Source organism: Lepisosteus platostomus, chromosome 4 (genome assembly GCF_059453375.1).
Source record: "Lepisosteus platostomus isolate fLepPlt1 chromosome 4, fLepPlt1.hap1, whole genome shotgun sequence".
NCBI lineage: Eukaryota > Metazoa > Chordata > Actinopteri > Semionotiformes > Lepisosteidae > Lepisosteus > Lepisosteus platostomus.
The window spans coordinates 10,998,499-11,010,838 of record NC_142614.1 but is presented as its reverse complement, the minus strand read 5'-3'; the positions used below and the strand labels follow the sequence as shown (position 1 = coordinate 11,010,838).

General features: G+C 53.7%; 1 protein-coding gene across 1 annotated transcript in view; it reads left to right on the top strand.

The window, feature by feature from the left end:
- Positions 1–11,155, top strand: part of LOC148672625 (kinesin-like protein KIF1C) — a 31,265-nt gene extending 20,110 nt beyond the window's left edge. The window contains exons 13-23 of the mRNA XM_088628430.1: positions 324–541; positions 749–828; positions 1,530–1,605; positions 1,758–1,837; positions 2,049–2,143; positions 2,887–2,970; positions 3,274–3,454; positions 3,613–3,685; positions 3,812–3,910; positions 4,416–4,946; positions 5,651–11,155. Of these exons, the coding sequence (XP_088484556.1) occupies positions 324–541; positions 749–828; positions 1,530–1,605; positions 1,758–1,837; positions 2,049–2,143; positions 2,887–2,970; positions 3,274–3,454; positions 3,613–3,685; positions 3,812–3,910; positions 4,416–4,946; positions 5,651–6,805 (2,672 nt within the window). The 3' untranslated portion in view covers positions 6,806–11,155. The remainder of the gene's footprint in view (positions 1–323; positions 542–748; positions 829–1,529; positions 1,606–1,757; positions 1,838–2,048; positions 2,144–2,886; positions 2,971–3,273; positions 3,455–3,612; positions 3,686–3,811; positions 3,911–4,415; positions 4,947–5,650) is intronic.
- The last annotated feature ends 1,185 nt before the right edge of the window (positions 11,156–12,340 follow it).

Below are 12,340 nucleotides of genomic sequence, written 5' to 3'. Positions count from 1 at the left end.
AGAGGTACAGGCAGAGCATTATTAATGGGGAGAGAGAAATGTGGCATCTGTTTAGAGAGTAAATCACATTGCCCATTTGCTTAACTTGGGGGGGGTTAAATATTATCAGTGTTTAGGATGCTTGTAAATGCACATTTGTCATTTCTGTTCTGTTGTGTAATAGTTTTACATTTGTAATATACTTCTTACATATGTTGTAGTTTATATGTGCTGTCACTGCTTTGGTAAGACTTTCACTGCTTTTGCCACTGTCTCTGAATCTGAGAGGGAGGGCATCCGAGATCAAAATCACTCATGTCACCCTCTCACTGCACCATCCTCAGGGACTGAAGCAAATAACAATCGCCTGATGCCGGTGGGTGTGAGTGGTGCCCCCTTCAACTCCAGCGAGGTGATCGATGACAGTCTGTGCCACGCGCAGGAGCAGGGCCTCGACTCTGACCCCCCCACTGGTGACCTCAGTGCTGACAATGGACATTCGGAGACCTTCTCTGGCATCGATGAGCCAATCACCAAGGAGGAGGCTGTGGAGAGACTGAAGGTGCTGTCTCTGTCTCCTTCATTGACTGTTCTTTTCTCAGTTTCATTCTTTGAATAAAGTGGAGCTCCATGCCCCTCTTTCTGTCATTCTCTCAATGTTTTCCTGTCTTCAACTCTTTTGCTCTCTGTATGCTTGACCTCTTGTCATTTACTGAGTGTCCTGTTCTCCTGTGGGACCTAATGTGTCCTTTAAATTGCGTCTCCCCAGGAAACAGAGAAGATCATTGCTGAGCTGAATGAGACGTGGGAGGAGAAGCTGAGGAAAACGGAATCCATCAGGCTGGAGAGGTGTGTGTCTCATTCCCTGTACCTTCCAGCCTTAATGGGAGGTTACGGCTGTCTTAACCCTTCAGCTTGGAGAGAAAAGTGTGTCTCTATCGTTCTTTCCTGCCTCTGTACTGAAACAAGTCTGAATAGAGCAGTAAAGCTGCTTGTTAGCACAAGCATAACACTAGTATCGCCAAAACGGAGCAAGAGGTAATGACATCCGGTGATGAGCCATGCAGTAGAATCATTTTCTCCTTCAGTCTTTTCTTCCCACATCATTCCACTAGAGCCAGCAGCTATGTCACCCTGCAATTCACAACTGGCAATCCACTGAACTTAAGCAGGTGTGAGCCTGGTCAGTACCTGGATGAGAGACCTCCTGGGAAAAACTAAGGCTGCTGCTGGAAGAGGTGTTAGTGGGGCCTGCAGGGGTGCTCACCCTGCAGTCTGTGTGGGTCCTAATGCCCCAGTATAGTGACTGGGACACTATACTGTAAACAGGTCCCGTCCTTCAGATAAGACGTAAAACAGAGGTCCTGACTCTCTGTGGTCATTAAAAATCCCAGGGCGTTTCTCGAAAAGAGTAGTGGTGTAACCCTGATATCCTGGCCAAATCTTCCATACTACTCCGGTCCCTTCCCAGCTGTCCTCCTCTCTCCAGGCCCGTTTCTCTGAATGTCCTCGGTCTCCGTCTCACAGTGTCCCCCTCTCTCTGTCTGCAGGGAGTCCCTCCTGGCGGAGATGGGCGTGTCTATCAGGGAAGACGGAGGGACCCTGGGAGTGTTCTCTCCGAAAGGGGTGAGCGACGGGATGCAAGCAGGCGGAGCCGCTGCAGGGCAGACGTGGCGCGCTCTTTGGGCAGTACTTACTGAGCTCCGCTCAGGGCTGTGGGGGAGCTGCGTCTGGGGCCGCTGTGACTGACGTCCCTCCTCCTCCTCTCTCCCTTCCAGACACCGCACCTCGTCAACCTGAACGAGGACCCCCTGATGTCGGAGTGTCTGCTGTACTACATCAAGGAGGGGGTGACCAGGTGAATGGGTTGGGTTATATGTTCAGATTCCTGCAGCCCAAGTTTTGACATTGTAGAGCCGCCGCCTTCTTCAGAGCGTTGCTGCCAGGTCCAGTGGAGGCTTCATCGCCCTCTCCTCTCTGCAGGACCGCACCGCTGCTACTCGGTGTACTGTGCTGTTACAAAGATGTTAATGTGGTCAGGGTCTGACCAGTGTCCTCTGTCTGTGCAGGGTGGGACAGAAGGATGTGGACATCCGCCTGAGTGGCCAGTTCATTAAGGAGCAGCACTGCATCTTCTACAGCCGCGTCAACGACAACGGGGAAGGTGAGAGTTGAGGGGTCAGGGGTCAGTGGTCAGGTGGCAGCTCCTGCCTCCAGTGATGAGGCCACACAGGCAGTAGGTCGCGGTCAGCTGTGCTGTGTGATATTCCAGTCGTTGAGGCAGACCGGTTAAAGAACTGTGTCTGCTGAGAGTGGACACAAGCAGGGCTGATACTTGGAGATTTATCTGGGTGTATGCTGAGTTTTCTCGGCTTTACTTTGCTCTGCTCCAAAATGATCTGTTGTCAGTTTTTTTTTAAAGTTGTTAGCTTTGCAGGTAAACGACCCCTTGTTGTTTTGCAAGAAAACAAGGTCTTGGTCTCTTGTGTGGCTCAGAGCTTAGAGGCGCTCGTTCCAAACGTAGGCAGCGCCCCTGTGGTCTGTTTCTCACTGGTTCCAGTCTGGGCTCTGCTGTGACGGACTTTTAGCCCAATCGACACGTAGCCTGACCAGCTAATTAGCTACCCCATTGCAGGCTTCCTCTATAAACTAAGTGCTGATAACAGAAGTAGAACAAAGACTGCAGCATCTGAACTTCTCTGTCTCTGTTTCTCTAAAGCTTACCAGGAAGTGTGTCAGGTACTGTGCAACTTAAAAAACCTTCCCCTCCCCTCGCTCTGGTGCAGCTTCTCTCTCCTTTCCCCTTCTCCTGCTCTGTGGCAAGTTCCTCCTGTTGTCTGTGTGCATGCTGGGAGAGCACTTGTCCCTCTTGTCTCTCTCACCGTGTCGTGTCGGTGTCGCCCGCAGTGGCAGTCACGCTGGAGCCGCTGGACGGAGCGGAGACATACGTCAACGGGAAGCAGATCACTGAGCCCCTGATCCTGAAACAAGGTACACGCATGCCCTCTGCTCTCTCCATCCCTTTATCCATCTCGTTCTTTCTTTTCCTGCAGCTTGGGAACGTACAGGGGATCTGCCCTGGCTCATCAGTCTTTTCTGGGTATCTCAGCTTCGGCCACACATATACTAAAATTGGAACGATGCAGAGAAGATTAGAATGGCCCCAGCTGAGATCTGTAGCTTGTAGCACAGGGTTAGACCCCCTTGAATTAAAGCATTAAGAAGTATGACAACTATCAGCAGTTTGTTGCAATCCAGTTGATAATGAATTGGAGTTGATTTCCTGCCTCCCAGGGAACCGCATCGTGATGGGCAAGAACCATGTGTTCCGCTTCAACCACCCTGAGCAGGCCCGCCTGGAGAGGGAGCGCAACGCCAGCCAGGACCAGCAGGGGGAGCCAGTGGACTGGAACTATGCCCAGAAAGAGCTGCTGGAGAAGCAGGGCATCGACATCAAACTGGAGATGGAAAAGAGGTGAGGAGGGGAGGGGGGGAAAGAGAGGAGCTCTGAGGGTAACGGAGAGAATGAAGGCGCAGGGTTATCCGGGAGAGAGAGATCATGCTGTACCCTTAGTTGTGTGACTTTTCCTTTGTCATTTATCCTGTTGAGAATTGTGTTCCTTGTGTGTCCAGACTGCAGGACCTGGAGAGTCAGTACCGTCGAGAGAAAGAGGAGGCTGACCTGCTCCTGGAGCAGCAGAGACTGGTAAGAAAAAGTCCCGCCGGACCGCCCATGGAGGGGGAGCACGGTGGGGTTGCTCAGCTGGCTGTGTTTTTGTAATATAGAAGGACCTGTTCCCTGTCTCTGAGCAGCGGTCTCTCTCTCTCTCAGTATGCAGACTCGGACAGTGGCGATGACTCAGACAAACGCTCCTGTGAGGAGAGCTGGAGGCTTATCTCTTCGCTCAGGGAGAAACTTCCTGCCAACAAGGTGAGAACAGAGGTCCCACTCCAGTACATACACCCCCCCCCAACTCGTCCTGTCCTCCTTTCTCTTTTTCTCCCTTCAGCAGTCTTTGCTCTGTCTGCCCCCTAGAATCAATAGAAACAATCTGCATTCACACAACCTATGCACGAACCGCAAAATCCACAGTTCCTTAAATATTCTTTGAGATGTTAAAAACAAATGCACCCGGCAACCAGCACCCAGCAAGCCCATAGTTATGCTTAACAGGTATTATTCTGCTCTTTTAATTTTTATATGGAAAAAGTAAGGAGCAGTGTGACGTGTCCACTCTGTGTGTCTCAGCCCTGTGCTGTGGGGACGGTGTGATGTGTCCACTCTGTGTCACTGTGCTGTGGGGGAAGTGTGATGTGTCCACTCTGTGTCACTGTGCTGTGGGGACGGTGTGATGTGTCCACTCTGTGTCCCTGTGCTGTGGGGACGGTGTGATAATTCCGCCGTGTGTCTCACACTGTGTCCCCTCTCTCTCCAGGTCCAGTCCATCGTGAAGCGCTGTGGGCTGCCCAGCAGCGGTAAGAAACGGGAGCCCCTGCGCGTTTACCAGATCCCCCAGCGCCGCCGCATCAGCAAAGACCCCAAGTGGGTGACGCTGGCCGACCTGAAGATGCAGGCGGTGAAGGAGATCTGCTACGAGGTGGCGCTGGGCGACTTCAGGCACTCGCGGCAGGAGATCGAGGCCCTGGCCATCGTCAAGATGAAGGAGCTGTGCCGCATGTATGCCAAGAAGGACCCGCAGGAGAAGGAGACCTGGCGGGGGGTGGCGCGGGACGTCTGGGACACCGTGGGCATCGGCGAGGACCGGGGCGGCGGCGGCGGCGAGGAGGGAGGCGGAGGGGAGGGAGGCGGCAAGGCGGACGTGGACGACCTGAAGGCGCACATCGACAAGCTGACCGACATCCTGCAGGAGGTCAAGCTGCAGAACAACATGAAGGACGAAGAGATCCGGTCGCTGCGGGACCGCATGGTCAAGATGGAGAGCGTCATCCCGAGCATCGGAGGGCAGGTGGGGGACCCCGACTGTGGGACAGATGAGTTTAATCAGAGCGGCCAGTAAAGACGCTCAAATGGGGCTCAGGTTGAGCCCCAAAAGTCCACGCAGCGCTTACCCCAGGGTGGGCTCTGTGCTGAAGCGGCCCCCTTTGGGAAGCCTGTGTGCCTGTAGACGCGCAGGGCTGTCGGAGAGAGCTGCGTCAGTCCCCCCTCTGACGCCTGAGCTCTGCGGTGGTACTGCAGGGTGCTGTGCAGGGGGTTCGCAGTTCAGTTTGAAGTTTAACAAGTTCTGTTTTTGGGCGATTCTGTGGACGGAAAAGTCAATGCCTCTCTCATGCAAGTGAAACAGATTTCCAGTGCGTTTTCAAGGGGCTGAAATTGGAAAGGACTCATTTTGCACAGAGTGGTGGGGGTCTGGAATGAGCTGCCCCAGATGTGATTTTTTAAACTGGTCCTGGGATGATATGATCCTTGGGGAAGCCAGACAAGCTGGTCGTTCTTGAGTGGCTGGATGGTTTGTTCCAGACTCCCACAGCCCTCTGTGTAAAGGCTTGTGCATCTGGATTGAGCATACGTGGAGTCTGTGTTGCTCTGCAGATACAGATGTCCGGTCAGGGGCAGTGGCCTTCCAGGATTGCGCCCCCTGGAGGATTCTCTGCTCCCGGCCGTCTCTGTGTGCTCGCTGTGCCCGTGACCCTGTCTTGACCCGTTTTGCAGGACGAGGAAGGCGAGGAGGACTTCCTGCACTACGAGGGCGAGGGTGAGGGCGAGGGCGAAGGGCGCAGCGGGGAGGAGGAGGACGGGGACAGGGGCAGCGCGTCGTCTCTGGACGACCTGTCGAAGGACGAGCGCGTGTCCCGGCTGATGGAGGAGGACCCGGTGTTCCGGCGCGGGCGGCTCCGCTGGCTGAAGCAGGAGCAGGCGCGGCTCCAGAACCTGCAGCAGCAGCAGATCACCAAGCGTCTCCGCAAGGGCGCCGGCGCGGGCAGCGGGCCCTGCCTCCCCGGCACGGGCCGCTTCATCCCCCCGCAGGACTGCAAGCTGCGCTTCCCCTTCAAGAGCAACCCCCAGCACCGCTACTCCTGGGACCCCAACACGGCCTTCATGCTGGGAGGCGAGGAGGCCCCGCCGGCCGACAGGCAGGCTGAGAGCGAGACGCAGGGCCAGAGCGAGAGCCAGGCTGGCGAGGGGCTGGCACCTCCTGCCCCGGGGCCCGCGCTGGGCAGTGTCCCCACGCAGATGCCCCTCCTGACCCTGCCCTTGCCGCTGCCCCTCCAGATGCCCTTGCCGATGTCCCTGCCCATCATCATGCAGCCGGGCGGCAACAGCAGCCCCAGGATGCGGACACCCAGCCCCCAGAGAGCCTGGCAGCAGCACCAAAGATACCCTGGCAACGGCGGTCACCACGGTAACCACCAGTACCACCATCCCGCCCATTACCGGAGGAACTCCCTGGACAGCTCCGGCGTGCCCAGTCCCAGCTCGGGCTTGGTGCCCTCCCCAAACACCCACGCCAACCACAACCACCGGCCCAGGTACCGCCGCCAGTCCTCCAACCCCAGCCAAGAGCGGGAGCCCTCTGGGTACCACCAGAACCGGGACGGCTACTACCAACAGCACCGGCAGCAGCAGCACCAGCGCAAGTCCGGCTACCACCACCACCCCTATCACAGCCACGCCCAGCCCTTCGCCCAGCTCTGCCACCCTCCCCGGGGCGCCCCCGACGGCGAGTTCCCCGGCTACGGCCGCCAGCACAGCCCGCAGGAGAGACAGGGCGGGGGGAGCCCCAAGTTTCAGGGTTACACCACCCCCCCAAGAATGCGGCGCCAGTTCAGCGCCCCCGATCTCAAGAACCGGGAGACGCCAGTCTGACACACCGCTCTGGAGTCCTCCAGGCTCGCCTGCCGGTGTTGCGGTTCTGAACGGTTTTCTCTCTCCTCTCCTTCCCTTGTCGCCTCCTCCCTCTCCCTCTCCTCCCTTGCTGCCTGCGGTTCCTCCGGTTTTGTCTCTGGGTCGATGTCCTGGTGTTGGGGGCCGCTGGCCTGCCGGGGCGCTTTTGCTTCCCAACCCTCCCAGTCGCTCGGGCTTAGAGGCAGTCCGGACCGCCAGCGGCTTCACCCAGATCCCCATCGGACCCCGCGTCGTGGGCCGCTAGGTGTCCGGGACGGGCTCGAACCCAGGGTTCCGGTTTCCCCTCCCTCTCCAGGACGCTGCACCGTTCCCGAGCTTCGGAAGCTGCCGGTAATCTGTGTCTCGGAGATCCAGGAGTGCGCCGGGAGCAGTCTCCGGGACTGTCGCTGGGGAGGTCCGGGGAGCTGGCTCTCTGGGGGGGGAGAGCTGGGGGGAGCTCAGACCAGGTGCCTCCCGACAGACCAAGACCAGGACCCTTACCACTGAACACGCCCACTAACGCTCTCCAGCCCCTTGTCTGGGACCGGCTGCAGGTCCTTCGCGCGCTTGATGTACCAAAGCTCCACTGCGGAAGCACTTTACAGGCAGAGGACTTATTTCTGGGGGGGCTGGGGCCTGGGGGTTGGAAGACATGCACTGAGACAAAATACATTCAGTGCTCAAACACTAGGTTTTTTTCAGTTAAAAGGGGGGTAATTGTGTTTTACTGTGTTTTCCCGTGACGTAAGGAACACTACAGGGGGGAGGGAGGGGGGGGACTTGGTCTTTTTCCGAGGGAAATTGACTTTTTTTTGTTTGCTTTTTTTGTTTTGGATCACTGCCATAGGTTTGGAACAGTGTTGCAGAAAGTTACTTTTCAAAAGTAATTCATGACATTTACAAAGTGTGTATTTTAGTTAAGTGGACGCCTTGAAGCAGTAATATATCGAATAATTCTTTGTACACTACACAGATTACTTGACACCCTGCTGACTTTTAAAGTTATGCTTCCCTTCAGTCCTCATTTAAAAAATTAATCCCTTACATGAGGAACTGTATTGGATTGCTTTTTAAAGTAACTTTCCCCTGCCCTGGTTTTAAAGCCCATTTTATGGGGGGGGGGGGTGCAGATGCCCCCTTGTGGCAGTTTGTGTGAAGAGCAGTGCGAGTTGAACTTTCCTCCGGGTGTGTGCAGAGGGAGGCTTTCTTGTACTGTAGCAACACGGTCGAATCTTTACACTGCTTTTACACATGGTGAGGGGAGTTTTTTTTTGCCTGGGTTGACATCGATCAAATCCGCCACAGCCGAAACAGTGAGGACAACAGCAGTGTGCCGAGTGGGCTGAAACTGGGGCCTGCAGTGACCCCTGGTTTGCTTTTTAACGATGATGATCAAATCATTTTAAGGCTTTTTTTATTCTTAAGGCTGCTAACGTGAGACTGTTGTGAGAAGTGAAGAGGACGCCCTGCTGGGGCTTACTGTACCAGCCTGGTCGCTGTGGGAGAGAGTCGCTGGTGAGAGCTGGAGGCCGAGGATGAGGAGTTTGGTTTGAGGATGAGTCTTGGGTAAATGTGGGCGTGGTCCAGTAAGAACTATTCTTCTAATTAGCAGGGAGGCAAGTAAAGATGCTAGGTGGATCAGTCATATTGGGAAGCCCAGGGCAAGCTTTTTTTTGGAGCCTGGTATGGCAGAGACACCTCATCCTCTCCTGTGCAGCAAAGGAGTACAGTGTCAAGCCAGGAGTAACGACTGGTGATTTCTGGACTTGATGCAAGTTCAGTAACCCAAAGCTGAAGGGACAGGACAGCAGGCCTCACCTGGCTTGGTACAAGTACTGCAAGTGACCACCCATTACCCTGAGTCCCTGCTCTCACACCCCATCCTCTGCCAGTGTCATTGACTCATTTTCAGTTCTTGTCCACAGAGCCTGACAGGAGAGTGAGGACTGTGCACACCCTCCTCTGACACCCCCTGTCAGATCACTCACCCTGGGACTCTGCACAGAGCCTGACAGGAGAGTGAGGACTTTGCACACCCTCCTCTGACACCCCCTGTCAGATCACTCACCCTGTGACTCTGCACAGAGCCTGACAGGAGAGTGAGGACTGTGTAAACCCAGTGACACTATTACTGGGGGCAAGGCTAGTTGCAGGAGTAACTGTTAACAAATCTGCGCAGCACTGCATGGGGAACCCAGGTTTCGACTAGTGCTGTGTGTTACTAACCCCAGATTAACTTGTTAAAAGCTGATGTTCTTGGAATAAAGATGGTCTTTTAGAGCAAGTAGTTGATAGGTTGTGGGTGTGAAGAGTGTAAGAGTTTACACTGAAAGCCAGAAGAGACAGCGATCAGGGTTTTGGCCTGTGTAGCAACTGGGGTTCTTCACCTGTGGTCTGATCTTTCCCAAGAAGTCCGACAACCGGGAGTTTTTACAGTTTTGGGGGGCCCCGATGTATTGTTAGGGATGGACGTTTGGGGTCACTTAGCCTGGCCTAGCACCATCCTAGACCTTGAGCTTGGGATCAGAAGATGTCCTTCTGTGTGGCATGCAGACGCCTGTTGAGATGTGTCTAACTAAGAGTTTAATTATCTGAGGATCCCGAGACGCTCAGGTCTCGGGAAGCAGATCGGAAAGGCTTTGGATTGACTTTTACTGCGTCCGTCTTCAAGGAGGCGGCGGGCTGGAGGTTGGGAGGGGGTTGAGGGGAGAGAGGAAATGTGGGGCGTTGGGGGGGGTCAGGGTTCATTGCAGGAGCATGTTGGTGACCGGTTGGAGCATGTGAAGCGGAGCCGAGACTGGTTTAGAGGAAGCAGGTTGAAGATGGTTTTAAACATGGAGGCAGGGCGCTGTGAACCGACTGATCCCTGTGTTTTTCACAAGGAGCACTCGTGAACAGGGTCGATAATAGGAAGGGTTTTTCCTCGTCTGCATCGAGGTCTCGTGCTGAATACGGGCCCTCCATCTGGCTGCCAGGGACTGCGTCTTTCTTTTTGAAGAGGGGTTGCGTGCTCTTAAATCAGTCGGCCTGTGTCTCCCCAACCTTCGCCTGCCCAGTCTGCGGTGTCCTCTGGACACTAGGGCGTGGGGCCACACAGGTTACAGCAGGAGGCCACAAGCCCCTGACGCAGCCGGTGCGCGCCCGTCTGGAAGTAACACAAGGAGACACGCCTGGGCCCGGTTCTGAGCAGCGGGCCGGGCCGCACAGAGTTCCTCTCACTCGGAACCCTGCGGACGCGTCCCAGACGAGACCGGAGCCCCCTGGCCTCGAGCTGGAAAACAGAAGCTGGTCCGAGAAGAAAGAAGCTCCGTCGGTCCCTGGATCCGCTAGGGCAACGGAGGGAGGCCGGGTCGGAACCCGAAAGGGCGCAACGCGGTGCGGACAGCTGGGACCTGCTGCTCGCCGCGAGAAAAACAGGACATCAACACCCTGCGCGCGTCTGCCAGCGGGGAATGAAATTAGGTTCTATAGAAATATTCATCTTGATTAAAGGATTCGAGAGAGTGAGGTCGACGATATGCTATCAGTTCACTTGTCTGCTTGTGGAAGGTTTTAATTTCATTTTTAGGACAATCTATTGCAGTGTGTTTTTGCATATAGTCTGTGGGGTGTGTTTTTCTTCATGAACACCGCGTATTATATGGGATTTTATTTCTTTCAGTGGTGTATTTTTACTTTTTCCTTCATTAATATAGTGTCTTTTATCTTTTATGCTCGTTAAGTATATTCTAATTATTATCCTGAGATGTAATCCGCTGCCGCCGCGCAGGCCAATTCCCCCCTCGGGAAGCTGCTACAGAAGTGGGATTTCCTTACCATTTTTCCCGGGATGGGGGGGGAGGGGGGGTTGTGCGTTCGAGGGGCAAGAAGAGATTTTCATGGGGAAGGGTGAAAACTCAAATAACGTCCGCCAAAGACTTGAGCGAAATCTTGAAGCGGTTTTGTGTTTTTTTTTTAAAAAAGGCTTGAAAGTGGGTGTCCATTCTCGAGAGCAGAGGAGGGGACACCCCGGACCCCTCTCCCATGTGACGCTCTTTCGGTGTTCACTAGGGGTCCCTCTTGTTAGGCTCCTGGCCGCAGACAGAAATCTGTCAGGGGGAGACCCTTACTGTACCCTCTCCTCCTTATTCTTCCAAGGGCTGCCCAGCCCTGGGTTTGAGGTGTCGGTGTGGGGCACCCCACCAACCTTCAGCACACCTGGTCTCTGAGTGTTTTTTCTTGTTTTTTGTTTTTTTTTTAAGACTTGGAAATGCACAGCTGTAAAGATTTTGTGGTAACATGAGAGCTTGAAACGAACTTTGAAGAGACGAAAATTAAAGAACCCTCATAAGAGTTTTGGCTCAGTGTTTGTCTGTTTCTTTCTCGTTCAGGGGGTCACTGGGAGCTGTTTTGGAAGCAGTGTGCAGGGCCCTGTGAATGAGGTTGGGATTTGGGGTGCCCTGGTGACCCCCATGCTCATTTTAATTCCAGGTGAATGTCCTAGGGATGCTCTCATTAAAGGGGGGCTTGAACTGAACTATGTGTTCAATTCAAGTGAACTACAGTGCCTTGCGAAAGTATTCGGCCCCCTTGAACTTTTCAACCTTTTGCCACATTTCAGGCTTCAAACATAAAGATATAATTTTTTTATTTTATGTGAAGAATCACCAACAAGTGGGACACAATTGTGAAGTGGAACGAAATCTATTGGATTTTTGAAACTTTTTTAACTAATAAAAAAATGAAAAGTGGGGCGTGCAAAATTATTCGGCCCCCTTGCGTTAATACTTTGTAGAGCCACCTTTTGCTGCGATTACAGCTGCAAGTCGCTTGGGGTATGTCTATCAGTTTTGCACATCGAGAGACTGAAATTCTTGCCCATTCTTCCTTGCAAAACAGCTCGAGCTCAGTGAGGTTGGATGGAGAGCGTTTGTGAACAGCAGTTTTCAGCTCTTTCCACAGATTCTCGATTGGATTCAGGTCTGGACTTTGACTTGGCCATTCAAACACCTGGATACGTTTATTTGTGAACCATTCCTTTGTAGATTTTGCTGTATGTTTGGGATCATTGTCTTGTTGGAAGATAAATCTCCGTCCCAGTTTCAGGTCTTTTGCAGACTCCAACAGGTTTTCATCCAGAATGGTCCTGTATTTGGCTGCATCCATCTTCCCCTCAATTTTAACCATCTTCCCTGTCCCTGCTGAAGAAAAGCAGGCCCAAACCATGATGCTGCCACCACCATGTTTGACAGTGGGGATGGTGTGTTGAGGGTGATGAGCTGTGTTGCTTTTACGCCAAACATATCGTTTTGCATTGTGGCCAAAAAGTTCGATTTTGGTTTCATCTGACCAGAGCACCTTCTTCCACATGTTTGGGGTGTCTCCCAGGTGGCTTGTGGCAAACTTTAGACGAGACTTTTTATGGATATCTTTGAGAAATGGCTTTCTTCTTGCCACTCTTCCATAAAGGCCAGATTTGTGCAGTGTAAGACTGATTGTTGTCCTATGGACAGACTCTCCCACCTCAGCTGTAGTTCT